Source organism: Sceloporus occidentalis, unplaced genomic scaffold, assembly GCF_023333645.1.
Source record: "Sceloporus occidentalis isolate IW3139 unplaced genomic scaffold, rSceOcc1.0.p SCAF_13, whole genome shotgun sequence".
NCBI classification, from domain to species: Eukaryota; Metazoa; Chordata; class Lepidosauria; order Squamata; family Phrynosomatidae; genus Sceloporus; species Sceloporus occidentalis.
This window is the reverse complement of record NW_028316993.1, coordinates 18055604-18075650: the sequence shown is the minus strand read 5'-3', so window position 1 is coordinate 18075650 and position 20047 is coordinate 18055604. Positions and strand designations below refer to the sequence as shown.

At 42.1% G+C, this 20047-nt stretch overlaps 1 protein-coding gene across 6 annotated transcripts in view; it reads left to right on the top strand.

Moving 5' to 3' along the window:
* The window catches only part of LDLRAP1 (low density lipoprotein receptor adaptor protein 1), a 184113-nt gene that overhangs the window by 71497 nt on the left and 92569 nt on the right, over nucleotides 1–20047 (top strand). For 2 of the 6 annotated variants that reach the window (XM_089478464.1, XM_089478470.1), the window contains exons 7-9: nucleotides 1022–1152; nucleotides 2137–2171; nucleotides 9656–14158. In XM_089478464.1, coding sequence (XP_089334590.1) covers nucleotides 1022–1152; nucleotides 2137–2171; nucleotides 9656–9803 — 314 coding nt within the window. In that variant the 3' untranslated portion in view covers nucleotides 9804–14158. Of the gene's footprint in view, nucleotides 1–1021; nucleotides 1153–2136; nucleotides 2172–4001; nucleotides 4087–4928; nucleotides 5229–9655; nucleotides 14159–20047 lie in introns of those variants that run through there. The other 4 variants (XM_089478468.1, XM_089478467.1, XM_089478466.1 and 1 more) reach the window with 3 other exon arrangements.

Genomic DNA, 20047 nt, shown 5'->3' with positions numbered 1-20047 from the left:
GTAGATGAAATAGTTCATTTTGGGCTCAAGACAGATAGTACAATGGGATCTATAATTGTCCCTTTGCTCTGTGTGCGTGTGTGGAGGGGTGTCATATTGTGGCACAAACAAGGATGAAAAAGTCCCACCAATGACTAGGGCTCAGAATCTAGGTTTCATAATACTGAGCGAAGGCGGGTTACATACCGCCATTTGGGACGTCCCCAGGACATCCCAGTTTAAAAAAGGGGCGTCTCTTCTAGACGCCCCTACTTCTGTTACAGACTCTGTCCGTAACAAATGGCGGCGGCCGTTCCACACGGCCGCCACCATCTTGACATAGCGGACGCTGTGCGTCCGCACGTCGCACGGCACTTATGACGTCGCGAGGGCACCATTGGCGCCTCGTGGCATCATAACTGCGACACGAGAAGAAGCTCCATTTTGGAGCTTCTTTTTTGCTCCGTGCGGGAGCCGCGTGGTTTGGCTGCTGCGGCTCCCTCGCGGAGCAAACAGCAGCGCCAGCAGACTGCCACAAAGCGGCGGTCTGTAACGGACCTAAATTACTATTATCACTACAGTAGACCCATTTAAATCAGGCTATGTGTATAAGGCATATATGAAACATACATGAATTTTGTGTTTAAATTTGGGCCCCATCTCCAAGATAATCTCATTATGTATGTATATGCAGATGCAGGTATTCCAAAATAAATAAATAGTTCAAATCCAAAACACTCCTGACCATTCCAGCTAAGGGAGGCTCAACCTGTAGTAGAAACCCCTTTCCATTTATCCCTGTATTCTCGACAAATGTTTAAATATCTCAGCCCTGGTAAGTTGACAAGTACAATTGTAGATGTATTACTTCATTCTTCGATCAGCCTGCAACTGCCATGATTGCTCACCATAGGCTGTGCCAGCTAGTAAGAGTCAGTCTAACAGTATCTGGAGAACCACGTGTTCCCCACCCAAGCTTTAAACAGTTTCTATCCTACTCTTTTCTTCAATTCCTCTGTCTTTGTTTTCCTGTCACACACAGCAGTCACTACAGAGAACCTACTAGACCTGGAGAACGTTGCTAAAATGCCTTTGACTGTGAACACCAACTCTGTGCACTTAGACAGCAGCATCTTTAGGCCGCATTCATCAGAAAACAACAATGTTGTGTGGGTATGTGTTTTGAGAGCATTTCTCAGGGCTTGTAAAATGTGTCCGCCACGATGTACCAAACATAGATGTGTCACCAATGAGCTGCTGGCTCTGATTGTGAGGGACATTCTTTACTTGTGGTTGAAATGGAATAGTAATGGTTATTTTCAGGGTCTCTGGACCTGTTGATCCAGTGAATGCTTTATCATGTTGGTAGAGCAATTCCAGCCATGTAATGAACTCTTGCTTCCTTCCCCCATCCTTTTCTGGACATTCTTGCCTTTTCTTAAGAAAAAAGATGCATCTTAAATTCCTCAGTATTCCTCCAAAGATATGACATTTCAACCATGGTCTGGGCAGGGGTGGGGGTGGGGGGCATTTTGGACATAGTTTGAACCAAAATGTGGTACTTCACAAATGTGACACTTTCCCTGCTTATGATGATAGACCCCCACCAATGTTCAGAAGTCAAGGTGATCATGCTACCTGTTGGAGCTTTCAAAGACAAGCCTATCCCTCCTCTTGTTATCTTTCAGATCATTGTGATGATTGTCAAACTTTCCCCAATTCTCATTTTTGTATTAATTTGCTTTAATTACATTAGTTCTTCCCCCTACTTCTTAACTGCCTTTAGCATGCCATTGGAAAGTCAAAACACACATTTAAATAAATAAAGGAGCTTCTAGGTATCTCCAAACCAATTCATTTGCATGAACTCAAAAAAGTCTATGTAATCAGCTGGATTTTTTTTTTCTTATGCTACCGTTTGCTCAGGTTTCAGTGCAGTTGAATGCACCATCCCTCAGCACAGACCATGCTGGCTGTGGTATTTTGTTATTTGTAATCCAAACCACCTGAAGCCCATCCAATCTGGATCCCACTGCTTAGAAATCACAAAATGCAAAAATAACCTTTTAAAATGATGTGCTAGCTGAATAAATTCCATTTCCTTATGACTTATTTTATTTTTCCTCTCCTCCTTCTTCGTTTCTCTTTATAACAAAGGCGATGGATGACGGGCTGGATGAAGCGTTTTCAAGGTAATTATGATCATTTGTTTTGTGAATGGTCTTTCCACCAGGGGCCTGCCCAAGAAACAGACTTGATTAGTGACTGATTTTTCTTCCTTCCTTTTTTTAAAAAAGCACTTCTCATCTAAATTGTCTGCTGCAATCTGACCCCTTCAGCAGTTCTCTGTTTGACTAATTGAACGGTGGGATTTGCAGCTGACTGGATAAGTCAAATATTTTGATAACTTCTTAAGGGCAGGAGCTAATTTATGTGTACGGTGGGGAATTAAATTCCCTAAATGAAGCAGCTTACTTGGTAAGTGTTCGCCTGTGCATGGCCAGTGGGAACACATTGTGATGTTCAGAATCCTCACACATGCACTTGGGGAGGTGATGGGTGGAAATGCATCCATTGTGGGAATACTATCTACAGGTTCTCCTCCTGCAACATTGCTGAGGTTTTTCTAGGTCATCATTGGAGCTTGGCAAAATTATGCTTTTGGACTACAGCTCCCAAAAGTAGAGGATTCTGGAAGTTGCAGTGTCAAAAAAGTTACTTGTCCGAGCTCTGGTAAGCATAGTTCCTGGCCAGGATATTATAGGAGATGCAGTCCCGAAAGTAACTTGTCCAAACTCTCATCAACACACCCACAATATGAACACTGTGGCCCAAATCCTGTAGTCAGTCTCAAGTAGTGCAGAGCCATTGAATCAGTTGGATTTACCTTGGTGTTTACTCACAATTTGGTAGTTGATTCAGTGAGTCTGCTCTACTTGGGTCTCACCAGAAGGATTGCAGCCTGTGGCTGCATTCTGTATGGGTCAGCATAGCATAGTGGTTCTGCATGTACCCCCTACATTTAGCTGCTGCAGTTCCCCCTACTTAGCCATTTAGCGCCTGGCTATGATCTGAGTGCATTATGTAAAAATTTTGCATCTGGTTACAGGAACGTCGCCAGATGCCTCTGTGATCACCTCTTCACTCTCCACCAAGCATGGAATAGCCATGAAGGGGGCTATAGCAGCTCTATGGGAAGTCTAGGGGAGAGACCATTGATCAGAACAGAGGAAGAACATATGAAGGCATATTATGGGAGTTGTAGTCCAACCTATCTGGAAGGCCCCATTTGGGGGAAGTTTGTTCCATTAGCTCTTTATATAATTCAGCAGTTGAGATCAACATGAATGAGGAAATGGCCTCATGTCCTGATCATTGTCTTTAAAACAGAGCTTTCATTCTGAAGGCTAACAGCATCCGTCATTTAACAATGTCACAAAGCCTGTTGAGATTATTTTTCAAAATACAAATCACTTTCACTGCTGCGTTTCATTTTTCCTGGCTTGGGCCCTGAGAATGTTGTCAGTTTCTTCGTCAAGAATCACTGTTGTCACTGTTTTAGTTACTCTCCCTGCTGCAAAAATAACTTAATGATGATTCAGAAGAATAATGACAGAAAGCTAGTTCTGTTTTTGTTTTTAGTTTTAAAATTACTTTGTAGATTAGCTTTTCTGCTGAGCAACAGAAGGAAATGATGATTGTCTTGGAAGAAGGGGGCTCTTAAGACTGTGTGTGAACATCTGCATGGCAGGGCCTTTTCACAAATGGGTAAAACAACCCCCAAACTGTGGTGCTGCAACAAACTACACTTCCCAGAATTCCATAGCATTAAGCCAAGTGGTGTCAAACTGGATTATAGCTGCAGTGCGGATACAGCCAAAGTTTGTTTCAACTCTCTCTCCCTCAACCAATACATTGCCTGACAGTGTGCTCCAGGCATTTGAAAAGTTCCTTCTAAGGGGTGGGGGGGGGTTTGCACAGCTGCATGGGCAGAATATTAATGCTCAGCCTACACAATACAGGATTGCAACCATTGTGTTCTGCCTGTGTTGGTCACAGAGGAAGGCTTTCTAGTGCTTGCATACCAGTGATTCCTAGAGCTACTGGAGATTGTGCCGCCAACCCACCTTTCCCTCCTGAGTGAATTTCCTTTGAGAAGAGAAAATACAGAAGTAATTGTGGGGAAACTTGGAAGGGTTACAAATGGAAGGCAAGGATGTCTGGGCCCTCAGTAAACTTTTGTGCATGAAGCCAGGCATTTTCACAATAAAAGCCTTGTCTGGAAGCTCCTTTCGATTAGCTGACATATTGCTGGTGCCCACACCTCTCTCCCTGAGCTTATGAGTACAGTACAAATCTGCAGAGAGGATGTATTAAAATCCACCATGTTATGCCCAAGTTTGTAAGGGCAACCTGTTTATCCTGAGAGCATGTGATGAAAATCTCTCTCTCCATGGACTTATTCAGAGCAAGGCTGACAAAAGGCATTGAGACACCAAATTTGGTTTTAAACACCATGCATGTAACATTTATTATTATTATTATTATTATTATTATTAACCTTTATTTATAAAGCGCTGTAAATTTACACAGTGCTGTACACACAATCTTTTAGTTAAACGGTTCCCTGCCCTCAGGCTTACACTCTATTAAATCACAAAAGTAACAGAAACACTGGTTATCAAGAGCTCTTTCACTCACACATTCATACAATACTCACACACACTTTCCTTCCACCGAACATTGATCAGGTGTTCTCGAAGGTTTGGGATGACACCGTTGCCGCGGTAGATGCCAACAAAATGGAGATGAATGTCCAGGGTCTTTAACTTTTTCTTCTCTCTGGCTCTCTTGCAATATTGCAGCCCATTACTCAATTTCCTCTTTTAGGAGGTAAGACAGGCTGTTCCAAGCAACTTGTTCTGTTCAAAGTCTTTCGTTCTTTTCAGAGCACTCCATTGTCCTGTCAGTTCCTCTTCATGGCGACTCAGGAGATAAGCACCTTCCCGGTCATGGTTCGTCACACCTGGTCGGCACCCCACTTCACCTTCCAAGTTCCTCAGACTTTACTCGTCTCGGTTGCCAAATACCTTCGTCACATCAATGCTCTGCGCAGAACCATCTTGTTTGGTTCTTTAGCTTATTTTAAAACACCATTCCTTGGTTCTTTGGTTCTTCAGCTCTGGGTTTAAGTCAGAACTCACACATTCATCTTACAACCACATGCTATTTAAAACATTCTTTCAAATGTAAACCTTTGTTTACGGATGATATTATTATTATATTTATATCACACCTTTCTCCTGATATAGGGACTCAAGGCTGCTAACAACAAACTAAAAACAGTACAAGTTTAAAACAATATAAAAGCTTTAAAATGTAGATTCTGCACAAAGCAAATACGAGTCATACTCAAAAAAGGTGTAAAAACACAGGTGCCTTTATTTGTGTATTTATTTATTTATTTTGATTAAAAACATTTTCGAACTCCTCTTCTGATGAAAATGCCTGACAAGACTTCTAACAAATGACTGTGTAGGGGGGGATGTGTGTGTGTGTATCAAGGATACTAATCATAACACAATATTCTGTACTGTTACAAGAGGTGTATGGGTACAATACATATCTGCAGAAATGTAGATCTGTTTTACAGAAGGTATTATTGCAATTATTTTATTTATTTATAGCATACCTTTCTCCCGATGTTGGGACTCAAGGCAGCTGACAACATATTTAAAACAGTACAAGTTTAAAACAATACAAAGGCTTTAAAAATTAGATATGTTTAAGCTGGCATGTTAGATATAAAGTTTAAAAAATAAATGATTTAAAAAGTTAAAAACTACACATTGGAAGTATTAAAATGTATTTTAAAACTATATACAAACCTTGATAGTATTGCAGGTGGCTGCCCCTCATTAATATCTAGCGTGTTTCAAGTAAATCAATAAAATAAAAAGATCAAATATTTAAGCACAGACATTATGAAGTGTACACATTTTTATCATTTGTAAAATGCACGTTAGAAAATTGTCAAGGTGCAGCTTGTCAAGTTTGTACACACACACACACACACACACACACTTTGTAATGTACCAGAGACCTGTTTTAAAACAAGGCTGGGCAATCCATTTATTCACAAGTGGGATATGTCACAAGTGTGATGTGCAGTAGGCCAGGGCTTGTGTGGTGATGTGGCCAGGAGTAGTGTCCTACCTGTCACCCATCGACCCACCATGCAGTTTTTCCCTTTATTTCCCCTCTCAAACACAAATATGCACACAAACACAAAATCCTTCCCCTTTGCTCACTCTCTCTCACACACACACACTTTTCCATCACACTGTCTCCACACCTCTTCCCACTTACCCCCATGTGTGTGTGCACACTTACACACATGCACACATTGCAGCCAGCAGAGCTGGGCATATTGGACATTCCTCTTCCTATACCCTGAGATGCCTTGCTGCCCATCTGATTTGCACTTTTCCAAGACCCATAGGCTGGGAGCAAGGAAGGGTATGTGGAGGATTATTTGCATATACTGCCTCTCCTCACAGCCAAGCTTCCTCAACACAGCACAAGGCTAAGAGGTGAGCTTTCAAGTGTGGGTGGATTCAGGCTGTGGTTGAAGGTATCAAGAAGGTCGCTCCTGGTCCTTGGGCCATAGATTCCCATCTGTGTTCGTAATGGCTTGGTGGCATGTTTGGACTTTTGTTAAATTTGTGCCATGCAATCATGGCACCAGTACCCTGGGAAAGAGTGGTCCCCCCTCCTCTATCTTTCCTACTGTATGTAAAAACTGGCATCTACATCCTCTTCCTGAGGGACCAATGAGCTCTGACCTAGGAGATCAGTGATGGGATCTATTCATTGGGGCAGGTAGGGATACTGATAAAACAGCTCTGAGGTTTCCCTGATTTAGACAGGATGACAGTGCCAAGTGAGGAGAGATCAACCCATTCCCTCCAGTTTGTTCTTGTTGTTATCCACCTTTGAGTCAACCTTGACCCATGGTGGCCCTACAGATGAGACATCTCCAAGATTTCCTGTCCTCTACTGCTCTGTGCAGTTTTTGCAAATTCATACCTGTGACCTCTTTTATAGAGTCCATCCATCTAGCATGCAGCCTTCCTCTCTTTCTGCTGCCGGTCACCTTTCCTAGCATTCTTGTTTTCTCCAATGAGTCATTATTTCTCATGACGTGACCAAAGTATGACAGCCTTAGTCTTGTCTTCTTGGCTTCCAGAGACGTTTCTGGTTAGACCTGTTTTAGCACCCCTTTGTTTTACTTCTTGGCTGTCCATGGTATCCTCCACAATCTTCTCAGCAATCTTCCTTCCAGCACCATTTCTGTAATGGAAACAAAGATGACTCCAGATAGGAGAAGGATGAAATTTTAACTGTAACCTTAAGCTGCAGCACACTTAAAGCTTCATTTGGCCCCTTTGCAATCATTCCTAGGAGATATTCACTGTCTTCTTGAGCAGTGGAAGTAAACACATCTGTCAGTATTGCTTACTCTTCCATTTGATTTGCCATGGCTCAATGGTATGGAATTCTGGGATTCATAATTTTGTGAGATGGTTTAGCCTTAGTTGTCGGAGAGATCTGGTACCACAAGCAATAGCAATAACAATTGTATTTACATATCTGTACCGCTTCATAGTGAAATAATCACTCTCTAAGCAGTTGCCAGTCTGTAAGCCAATTGCCCCCAACAAGCTGGGTACTCATTTTACCAACCTATGAAAGGATGGAAGGCTGAATCAACTTTGGAGCCCTGGGATCAAACTCCCAAACTTGTGGCTGCAGTACTGGCATTTAACCATTGTGCCACCAGGGCTCCTGTCCACAACAAACTACAATTCCCCGGATTATTTAGCATGGAGGTATAACAGTTAAAGCAGTGTCAAACCACATTAATTCTGCAGTGTGGAAGCAGCCAGAGTCATTAGCAAGTTGAAATTTCCTTAAAAACCTCCCAAGGAAGGAAGTTTCCAGCAACTCCAGCTGATACCGAATGGCCAGGATGGCTCCTTCCATGACCCATCCTTGTGCCACCGTTCAGCTGTCCTCAGGAGTTAAGATTCCAGCCCTCATTCTCTAGAAACAATGAGGGATGCTGTGAATGACTGAAATTTAATGTGGACAGTGCCGAAAAGCTGTTGTGGCTGCCCGTTTGTACAGATTGTCCTGCGGCAAGGGAAATTGAGATGTTCCAATGTGGCACTTCATTTATTTTCTTTTTTGTTGTCATCCTCTTCTTCTGGTCCATGGGGCCCTTTGCCTGTGAGATAAGGCCTCAGCTAACACTGAGCCAGGCTGCTGCTGCTGTGAAAAGGAGTGTCACACAAAAGCCAGCATTCCACCCAGCGGAAACTAAAAGGATGCTACTGATTACAGAATAAACAGAGTGTTGTCTGGCTGGAGCCTCCTGATAGACAAGCTGGGGAAGGACGCATCAAATACCGGAAAGCTGCAAAGATTAAATTCTTCTTGGTTTAGGAGCATCCATTTAGACACAGAGGGAGGAAAGGTCCTTTAGGCTGAAAACTGACAGCGGGGGGATGTTATGGCTTTGTGGCTGATTCACAATATAATCACTCTGGAGATGGCGTCCAGAATTCTTTAGGCAGTATGGCTAACTGTGGGATTCTGGGTGTTTTGGTTTGAAGCCTAAATCCCTACACCCTCCAACATTTAACAGGTGAAAAACAGAACACTTGGGGCCAAGCAGCATTGCACTGTGGTCAAGATAACAAAGTTAGGAAAGGCTGCAGCATTTTGCTTTGCATGAGTCTACTAGGAAGCGCCAGAGAGGCTCAGTGATTTGAATATTGGACTATGACTCTGGAGACCAGGGTTTGATTCTCAGCTCTGTTATGAAATCCATTGAGTGACCTTGGGCAAGTCACACACTCTCAGCCTTAGGGAAAGGCAATGGTGATCCTCCTCTAAACAAATCGTGCCAAGAAACCCCATGATAATAAGTCAGAAATGACTTGAAGGCACACAATAACAACAATGACACATCTAAGACTATTCAAAGGTATCTGTATGTATGTGGTTTGGATCCACGCTTCCTACATTCGCTGCAGCAGATGTCACACCGGCATGCACGAAATAGTCATACCTGAGAATACTGACCTGGATGTGGCTTATGTTTGGCTCCCAAGCTGTCTCCCTTGTGGAAATGAACCATACCAAACTGTCTTAGCTACAACTGTTTGCACAGACTTTTTTTATGCTGTATGGAATCTTGTATGTACAAATGTACATGGATCCGTGCTATTTTTTTAACAAGCAGTACACTTGCTCAGATGCCCCAACCTTTTTCTCCTTTATTCAGATGTTCAGTGAAGGATTTGCAAGTCACAAAGGTTCACATGTGAGAGCAGTCTTCCAGGGCAGCCAAATTATCTGATTCGGGTGGCATCTTCGCTCATTATCTAAGTTGGCATGTGGGAATAACCACATTCTTGGTCAGAATCTCACCATGTTCATAGACTTGTCTTGTGGCTTTTCCCTTTCCTTCTTCCTGGCCCAAAACAATCATTAAACTGGCCAATCTTTGGTAGAGGAGTTACATGAGTTATTGTGAGAATGTCTGAGATCCGAGATGGTGTGTGGGGAATTTAACCACTCTACTCATACATATTTGTTTTCTTTCCAGATTGGCACAGTCTCGAACTAATCCTCAGGTCCTCGACATTGGTTTGACTGCTCAGGATCTCCAAAGTGAAATACTGTCACCAGTTGATTGGGACAAAGTAGATTCTGTGACAGCAGGAGAAAAAGATGACCATCTCTTTGGGTTCTGACGCCTTGTCTTCATTTTCTCCTGACAAGCTTTTTCAAATTAATTAACCACTAGGAACTTGATGCACTGCAGTCTGGGTGATTTTAACTGGAGTTGGTTACTGAGGAGGGGAGGACCAGCTATCAATTTTGTTCAGCTGGATGGTGATGTGGCACCCTGCAACTCTTTTGACCAAAGCTTTAGCTATTTTAATACATCTTTATACATGATGTTTCTTTCCTTCTTTCTCCTTTTTTTCTGGAGGGAGGTCTTTTCCTGTATGTAAACGATGAGACACTCCTTGAGCGTATTTATTCAAGAACCCCTTCAGTTTACATATATTATGGAAATTTTGTAGCATCATCTAACTTAACATTACAGTATTAGACAGCTTTTCCCACTGGAATACACATGCTAGAAGATAGCATCAGCTCTATCTTTTGAAAGGGTCTGCTGTACAACATCAGAGTGATTGGGATTACATTGGCCTTTTCTCAAGATAAGCGTCCCAGCAAGGCAGGAGTTTCTCTGGGGAGAAAGAGTTGGGAGCTGTGTGGCTGCTTAAAGCGGAGAGACCTTGGAGACTAGGAGATGTGTTTGTGAGGCTATATTATGGAAGGCAGGAGAGTTGTTGTTGGTGGCCTTCTAGTCAACTGGCCCATCCCACAGTCTTATAGATAGTCCCTTAGCAGCTACATGCACAGGACATAACTAGATGGAGATAATCACAGGGACCAGTAGGTTTCTTTCAGTACTTCTCATCCACAGTCTGAAGAAAACCACCCAGTCTGTGACCCATGCAGACCAGAATTGATGAAACTGCCCTCTTAATCGATGAAAGCCACTTGTCATCTCCAACTTTTTCAGAGGCTGTGGCAGAGAGACGGATAAGCCATGTGAAGGCCTGTATGTGGATGGCTAGAGAACCACAAAGTCAGCCTGTTCTCTCCTTCTCAGTCATCAAGGTCACAAACCCAATAAAAGCATCTCCCCTGAGTCCTGCCCAGCGTCCACCAACTCAGCCTTGTGGTATCTCCACCGCTCGGGAGAGGCCAGTTCCCTGTATTGAGGACTCCAGTAACAGTTGTGCATGTGTAGCTTGATTCATGTTGTCAGGATCAGAAATTTCCACATGGAAAAGTAGCCAATTTCCCTGAAAACCTGGTTTGTACTGCAACATCCTGCCAGGAATATACTCAGACATAATTCATTCTTGGCCACTTCTGTCATCCTTGAATTTCCTGGAGATGGGTAAAAACATGCACATGAATGGGACAGAAATGGCGTGGCCTGACATGTGTTGAGCCCCCTTTTCCTACTGGGCTGGACAGAGGGGGGGGCCCTATGTTGTTTCCATGCACTCTTAGGTCTAGTATGTTCATACAATAGACAAGAGTCTGTCCCTGCATTTCATACTCAAGTGGCAAGATCACATATTTATATATTCATCTTTTCGATTAATAAAGGAAAAAACAAGCTCACCGTACACAGACAACTAGAATGTGAGAGAAGAGTGTTCTTGTCTAACCTTCTCCCTACCATGCTTGTTTTCTGTTTGCGGGGAAGGTTGGAAGGAGAGAGTCTTGCAATAACACTGAATGCTGCCTTTTTTAAAAAACAAAACACATGTTCATTTTTTATTCACTGTGTGTTAATCTGCTTTTTGTGTGGCCCAGGACCACCCCCCCAACTGAGAATTTTGTTAGGAATGGAGATGCACAGATGGTAGAGGAGGAAGGCCACAGCATTCTCAGAAGAGGCCTTGTGGGTGAAGGAGAGAAGCTGTGTGTTTGTGTGCAACTGAAAGAGAGAAAACAGGAAAGGTTGTGTTTTGTCTCTGCGCCTACCAAGTTTTGAAGTTACAGTATTGTGTTGATTCTTCTTTGTGTTGAACTACTCCAGCCTCACTGAATAATGCTTTGAATTTTGCATTTTTTCACTCCTTCAGATGAGTAGGATCTGCTTGTATTCTTCCTTTAAACACACTTCCTCTCCACACACAAATGGGGATAGGTCTTCAGCAAAACAATATTACCCCACAAAAATTTATGGGACCAATGCCTGCCTGTGTTTAGGTGGCTTCAAAATCATCTTTAGTTGTGCTGCATTTGCCCTGAAATGCATCTCCCTATATTGGAAACAGGAAATTGTGATGGCCGATCAAACTCAGAGAACAAAACAGTTGCCTTTGGAATATTCAGTGAACAAGAATAAGTGATTTCTTACTAATCCACTTTCAGATTGGAGTAGGCATACTTTATCTTTAAGACTTATAGCTTTGCACTATAAAAACAAAACTTGAACTGAAATTTGGATTCAGGTGTCACAACAAGGTTGTGTGACTCTGTAACCTTTCTTTATCTGCCCTTTTGAAAATACTGTTTCCTCAGAAAGGCACTACATTCATCAGATATTCTTTCTCAGACTGACCTCTTTTGCTCTTTTGCAGCGGAAAACATTTGAAGACACGTCCATCACATTGATGGAGATTATAAACAATTCTGCTTTCCCTTGCTCTTTTTACATTTACCATCTAGGAGGGAATTTATTGCTGAGGTTTTGCTATCCGTTGACAGCAATGGACCTTATGGTTCTTGTATTTCTTCTTTCTTCCTTTTCTTCTACCATCACCACCTTCTCTTCTTCACCTTCTCCTTGTCTTCATCTTCTTCTTCTTCTTCATCATCTCCTTCCACTTCTTTCTCCAACTGCTTTCTTTCTCTTCCTTTTATTACTCTTCTTCATTTCTTCTTTCTTCATATTCTTCCTCCTTGCTTCTGATATTTTATTCTTTCTAACTCTCATTCATCCCTTTTCATTTCTCCCTCTCTGCTTCCTCCTTTTCTTCTTTGTCCTTCTCCTTTTCCTCTTTGTAAAGGCAACTCCCATTTCTATTTCAACAAAAAAACTTATTGTTCCCTCCACATTTAAGCCACTAAATCGAAAGATGTCAATTTGTCTTTAAAAAATATCAGACATTCCCTTGGCCTTTCTATTGTAAAAAGGAACATTACATGGTTGTTGCTATATATGTGCATGTGTGTGTTCCCTCTTCTCTCCTTCTACCCACCTGCAGTTCTTGCAAAAGCTGAGAAAAGAATGCCTCAGCCTGGCTTCTCATTTTGTAAGACTGGATTTAGAAAATTAAATAATGGAAGAAGCTGGATTATGGTCATTAAGAGATTACGCTAAACAGTGATCCTGAATAGCTGCGCTGTGACACAGTTTGCCGTGTTTGTGGCCTTGTTCGAAATATACTAATCTGTTTTATAGATTTCTAATTCATAATTGGCCTCTGAAATGCTCATTTCACTGTCCCAAAGACCCTTGTTTCTAAACTTCTTTATACTACCGTTGGACAAAATAAAACTTGTCAGACTTTCTGTTTGGAGACTGGCAGACAGATGAATCTGAAACAAGATAATTTTGAAGCTTAGAACTTGTATGCTTTGTGTACTATGTTGGCCCCATAGGGGTCAAAGGAATCTTCTTCTCATGAAAATGAGAATTTCTGTAGTGTGCTCTGATTTGCACATAGCACAAACTTTTCTGCTGTTTGGGTTGACCATACGATGCCAGTGAAAGATCTCAACTAAAACATGTCTGTCTAGATGTAGACATCATGCAAAGGAATCTTGTAGCACCTTTGAGGAGAACTGTGTGAAGGAAGTGGTAGCATAAGCTTTCGTAGACCGTCTATGAAAGCTTATGCTACAGCTTCTTTCGCACAGTTAGTCTCAAAGGTGCTACAAGATCCCTGTACATACTGATGTTGCAGACTAACACAGCTATGCCTCTGAAATCTAGATGTAGACAGTATCCCTCATCTGCACAGAAATAGAGTAGGGCCCCCAAATAGACCTTTTGGCCTACCCATGGCGATGAATGAGATGGTTGACTTGATGCAATCAATTCAGGGGGATGTGGGGGGACCATGTTGTACATGGTTGTAAAATCTCTGCTTTAAAATATCTAGCACATAACAGAGCAATATTGTAGCTTTGCCCATTCATGTTGATCATTTTCTACTGACATGGGGTTTTTCATGTCGAGGGGAATTTTTAAAAATTGATTCTTTCCCCATGTCAACAGGCTGAAACAGTACACTCTTAAAATAAGTGTACCTCAGGTCTCTTATCACCTCATTCCCTTCCATGAGTAGACTCAATTTAACTTTTTGTGGCAGGGCAGGGAGCTTGATCATTAAGAAAATTGCAGAAAGACTAGCGTAAGATATTTCATCTCTATATGAGTATTTTATTCTTTCCTTCGAAAGATATTTGGAGTACATTACATACGATGCACAATATAATGCTTCCATGTATATACTTAAACTTGTGCTGTATAAGCCTTTGGAAAAAGAATAAACATTTTGACTTTTTTCCCAAATACATCTCAGTTTTTAATTGTTACTGATAATTCTGATGATACTTTTCTACTTGAAGATATACAAATACGGTACTTCTCAAAGCGCATACTGTAAAATGGTGACGGCTTTTGACTTCTTTTCACAGAGAGAGGGGGGCTGCATCTACACTGCAGCAGTTTGACACTGCTTGGTAAATCCATGTTATGGAATTCTGGGATTTGTATTTTTGTGAGATATTTGGCCTTCTCTGTCAAAGTGCTCTGGTGCCACAATAAACTACATATCCCAGGATTCCATAGCATTGAGCCATGGCAATTAAAGTGGTGTCAAACTTGATTAATTCTGCAGCGTGACAGCAACCAAAGAGAAAATAAATCAATTTGTTGGTTCTGACTAGAGTAGAACAATTGAATCAATGGGATTTACCTCTGCATGTTGACTCCCCCATTCAGCTACTGATTCAGTAGCTCTAATCAGGACCAACCAGTAAGATTTAGGCCTAAAATGGTGGCAGCCAAAAATGTGGGTGGTATTTCCAGTGTGGTATAGTGGTTTGAGCATTGGACTGTGAATCTAGAGACCAGGGTTTGATTCCCCACTTGAGCATAAAAACCCACTGGATGATCTTGGGCAAGTCACATTCTCTCAGCCTCAGAAGATGGCAATGGCAAAACCCCTCTGAGGTATCTTGTCAAGGAAACCCTATGATAAGGTGTAGGGTCTGTGTAAGTCAAAAATAATGGGAGCACACAACAACAACAGCAACAACAACACATTTCCATACAACCTTCTCCAGGCCATAGCCACTAGGGCTGCTGCCACACTGCAGAATTAATGCAGTTTGGCACTGCTTTAACTGGCATGGCTCCATCCTATCTTCCAACAGGGAGTTCTCACTAAAGGCACAAAGTCACACAGAGTATTATACACCTGCCCACTGCCAACCCTATTTTAAATTAAATTAAAAGATCAGCCACAGTCACATCTAGTTTGATCTTAACAATGCTCTCAAAACCATTTATAAGCAAAAATTCAGGCATACATCTTTTGCAGTGGTGTGTCCTTTCTCACAGGGATGACCCAAGCCTGAGGCAAAGAACAAGATGGTATCTTCTCCTGAATGCACATGCAGATGCCAGCTGAAATAGCAGGTAAATCTAACTCAAAAATGGTGAAAGGATTGTGTCCACCACCAAAGTTATGGCAGGAAACTGGTTTCGGAGACTCCAGAGAGGTTTATAGCACTTGCAGGTTGGTCTTCAAACAGACTTTGAAAGGTCCAAGAGGAACAGCCACCGCTGCTTCCCACATATGTTCCCTGACGCGGTTGCCTCATTCTGCATTGGTTTCTTACGAACCTTACCCTGCCCTTTGTACTTAACAGTTACGGTAAGCTGCAAGAGAGAAAACGAAAGCAGGAATTATTTTTTAGGATATTTACAAGTAGACTTTTTGCCACTTTAGGAGTAATGAAATGTGCAGGTGGAGTGTGAATACTTTTCCCTCCTCTCAAAATGGTTGCTGAATACTGAATAGGCAGAGGTTTACCAGAGATGCAGTGCTGCTATTTCATCTGTGTCGTACCTGTGCTGAATATGCCCTAAAAGTTAATTTTTCTATTTAAATGAGCTGTTCCAGTCTAAGGATATGTCTCCAATTATGAATACTAAGCGTCTGCAGCTTGGCCTCATGAATAACTGATGACGGTGTCATGGAACAAACTGATCTTTCAATTTTAATGTGACCTTTTTGGGGCTTCTGCATTGGAACTTAAGAATCCATCTCCCTTTCCCACTAGGTGCTGTATGAGTCTTTTCCTTATTGATTGGTTTATTTATTTGTTTATTTTTTATCTCAAAAGCTTGTGCAGGTAATGAATTTGAAATCATACAGTAAATTGGATACTCCAATTTTAATTCTGATGAAAACGTATACATTCTATATGACCATCAAAGCTGCCTGTCATCTTTTCAAGTGGCAGAAAAAGCCCTGGCTTACTGCATAATATTGCCATGAATCCACTTAAGCTGCCATGGTTCTGTCCTGTGGAATCATGGAACTGACCATTGTAGGCAAGTCCCAGCCAAAGGTCCTATCTGCACAGGCCAAATAAAATCAGCCTCCCTTCATTTTCTCAGCAGGGATTCCAGATGACATTTGGCATGTACAGTGACAAACCTGGGATATGCTGTTGTTATTGAATGCCCTCAAGTTGATCCCAGCTCATGGTTACCCTGTGGGTGAGACATGTCCAAGATCTCTTGCCTTCCACTGTTCTGCTTTTCTTGTTTGTTGCTGTGTGCCTTCAAGTTGTTTCTGACTTATGGCAACCCTGAGGTGAATCTATCATGGGGTTTTCTTGTCAAGTTTCTTCAGAGGGTGTTTGCCCAAGGCAGCACAATGGATTTTCATGGCCAAGGTACAACTCCCAGAGACATCTATGCCTATCTATCTATCTATCTATCTATCTATCTATCTATCTATGGGCCCATACAGACAGGCCAAAATAAAGCTGCTTTGGGTCACTTTGGAGGTATGCTCTTTAAATGATGCATGTGTCCTAAGAGTCCGAAAACCATGCCAAAGCCACAGTCCAGTCCTTAGACTGGAAGCCAAGAGGAGAGCTAATAGGTTTCAGCTGAGAGAAGAAACAGTCTTGCAGCCTTATTGTTCCTTGCTCTTGGATTCATGACTGGTTTTCTGACTTGCTTTGTGACTATGTTCTTGCCTCTGCTGTGATTAACTGACTGGTATTGTGTGACTTTTGGACTGGACTATTCATATACTACCCTGATATGCTGCCCTCAGGTAAGCAGGACAGCTTACAGTTGTAAAATGCTTAGAGACTGCTTTTGCTATTGCCCTCAACTTAACCAAGCATTGTTGTCTTTTCTGGTGAGTCCTTTCTTATGATATGGCCAAAACATGAGAACCTCAGTTTATACATCTTGCTTCAAGGTTTTAGACCTTATTTGTTTTAGGACCCATTTATTGGTCTTTTTAACAGTCCACAATATTTGCAGAACTCTTTCCTAGGACCACATTTCAAATAGTTTATTTTCTTCCACTTTCTTCTCTGTCCAGCTTTCACAAGCATACATAGAAATGGGAAAATGATGGCATGGACAATTCTAACTTTAATATTCAGTGCTATATCTTGACACTTCATGATCTTGTCTCGCTCCGCCACAGCTGCCCTTCCAACTCCTAGTCTTCTTCTGATTTCTTCGCTGCAGTCTTGATGAATGAGACTAAATACGGAAAATCTTGAACTAGACGATGAAGACATTGAAACAGTTTAAAAATACAACTGCATATGTAAGGGAACTTACACATGAGTATGGCACTAACAGAATTCCGACCAAGATACATATTGTTTCTATATACATTATAATATGTACATACAGTATGTACAAATTCTTTCTCAATATGCCCCCTCCTTTATAAATTAGCCTATGATTTCATTTGTTTGCATCTTTGTTTTTGCAAATATATGCCCTGTTTTTGGCAATGCATCAGTGGCCACCAAGCTGCCTTCACTTTCAACACTTTGGAGCTCTTGAATTTAATGCTTGATCGTGTCGACGGCATCGAAGAGGAAGCAAGCCGTATGCTGAGGAGGTAAACAAACCACACAGAATGCAGTTTGCTGAGGAAAATGTAAATGGGTCATCCTCTTTCTTGTTCAGAAGCTGCTCCACTGATTTGTGCAAAAATTAGAAATTGTAAGAGGTAGTAAAAATATCCAGGTAATTAGAGCTTTGAACACCAAGCTGCAGTGCTAGGGAAAAAATATAGGGCAAAATAGCTGCAATCTTCAGTCTTGCACACATCTTTTCTTTTTCTTTATCTTTTCTGATCTTTTATGGAAGAATTTTCATCTTGAATTATCATCAGTGGTGGTGGTAGAGAACCTAAAGTTTAAATTTCAGCTCATAAAATGATATGGTTTCACTAGGGTAGCCTGGGTCAATTTAACTCTGTGCCTCAGTTTTCCTGGGCTAGAAGAGAATCCTGACTACTTTACAAGAGTTTTGTGAGAATGAGTGAGGTCAAAAAGCTATTGTGCATGAGCCAAGGGCGGGTTATAGACCGCCGCTTTGAGGCGGTCTGCCACCGCCGCCGCCTGCTCCGTGCGGGAGCCGTAGCAGCCACACCGCGTGGCTCCCGCGCAGAGCAAAAAAGGAGCTCCAAAATGGAGCTCCTTGCGGCGCCTCTATGACGTCGTGAGGCGCCGCTGGCGCATTCGCGACGTCATAGGCGCCACGACACGTCTGGATGCTATGAGTCCGATACGTAAACATGGCGGCCCCCATGTGGAAGGGGCGCCGCCATGTTGTACATATGGAATACGTACTAGGGTTAGGGGGGTGCGGAAGCACCGCCCCTTCCTAACCCTAATACGTATTCCATACATATTTTTTGGCGGTCTGTAACCCGCCAAGATAATCTATAATTTAAATGTCTATAAATGCACCCACACATCCTAAATCCTATTGGTTAATTCCAAGTACCATAGATCCATTGGTTAATTCCAGCTATCATAGATTACACATTCCCATGGATTCAATGGAATTATTCTTGATGGGACTAACATTAGGTTGTTTATGTTTAGTTACATTTAGCTATTGTTAAAAATGTGTTTGTATTAGTGGGGATAATAATGAATTCTTTTATATCCCAAATGAAATGAAGACCAATTATAGCAGTAAACACATGGGGGATATTAAGGAAGGATACATGTTCAACTGAACATGCCATCATTAACAAATTAAGCAATAATCAGTTCAATCTAAAATCAGTTGCAAAGCATAAGGAAACACTGTAGAGCATAACTACAGTAAACTACACTTGCAACAAGTGGAATGCAAAGCAGCGGCAGCATGACGTGTTGTGATAAGAGCCATCCAAAGATGCTTTTATCCTGTTAAAATTCCACTTTTTAGCCTTGTGTGATAAACTCCTAAATGACCCCACTCATTTTTACTCAGTTATTCAAGGCTGGTGGTGGTGTTGTGTGCCTTCAAGTACTTTCTGAGTTATGGTGACCCTAATGCGAACCTATCATGGGGTTTTCTTGGCCAGATTTGTTCAGAGGAGGTTTGCCATTGCCTTTCCCTGAGGCTGAGAGAGTGTGACTTGCCCAAGGTCACCTAGTGGATTTCATGGCCAAGCAGAGAATTGAATCCTTTTCCGGAAGCCAACCTGTTCCATCCTGATCCTTCTATAGATCTTTCTAGCTTGCCTTAGACAACAGCAGGTCTATATTGTACTCATTTTGCCACTTCGATGTGTAGATATAATTCCCGTTATCTCCAGCAAGCTTGACCATGGTTGCTGGAAAAGATGGGAGACAGAATCCAACATATTTGGAGGGCATCAGCTTGAGAAAGCTGGTGATGGACTGCAGCTCTCCAGGCTTTCAGAAAGGAGTCTTTTCCAGCCCTAGCAGGGCTGACCATGAATTCACAACAGGACTCTACTCATGACCTATAATAGCTGAAACCTATTGTTGTTTTGGTGTTGTGTGCCTTCAAGTTGTTTCCAACTTATTGTGACCCTAAGGCAAAACTATCAAAGGGTGTTTGTTTGGGTTGGGTTTTTGTGTGTGTGTGTGAATTGCTTCATAGGGGGTTTGCCATTGTCATCCTCTGAGGCTGAGAGAGTGTGACTTGCCCCAAGGTCATCCAGTGAGTTTACGTGACCAGGCTGGCATTTGAACCCTGGTCCCCAGAGCCATAGTCCAGTGATCAAACCAGTATACCATGCTGACTCTCAACCAGCCCCAGCCTTACCTTATGGAAAAGCTTGTACCTTGTTCCAGATGTCCTCCCAAGCCTATAGATTTAATTCTTTCTGCTTGCTTGCTTTGTGGACAGACAAGTAGGACATATTTC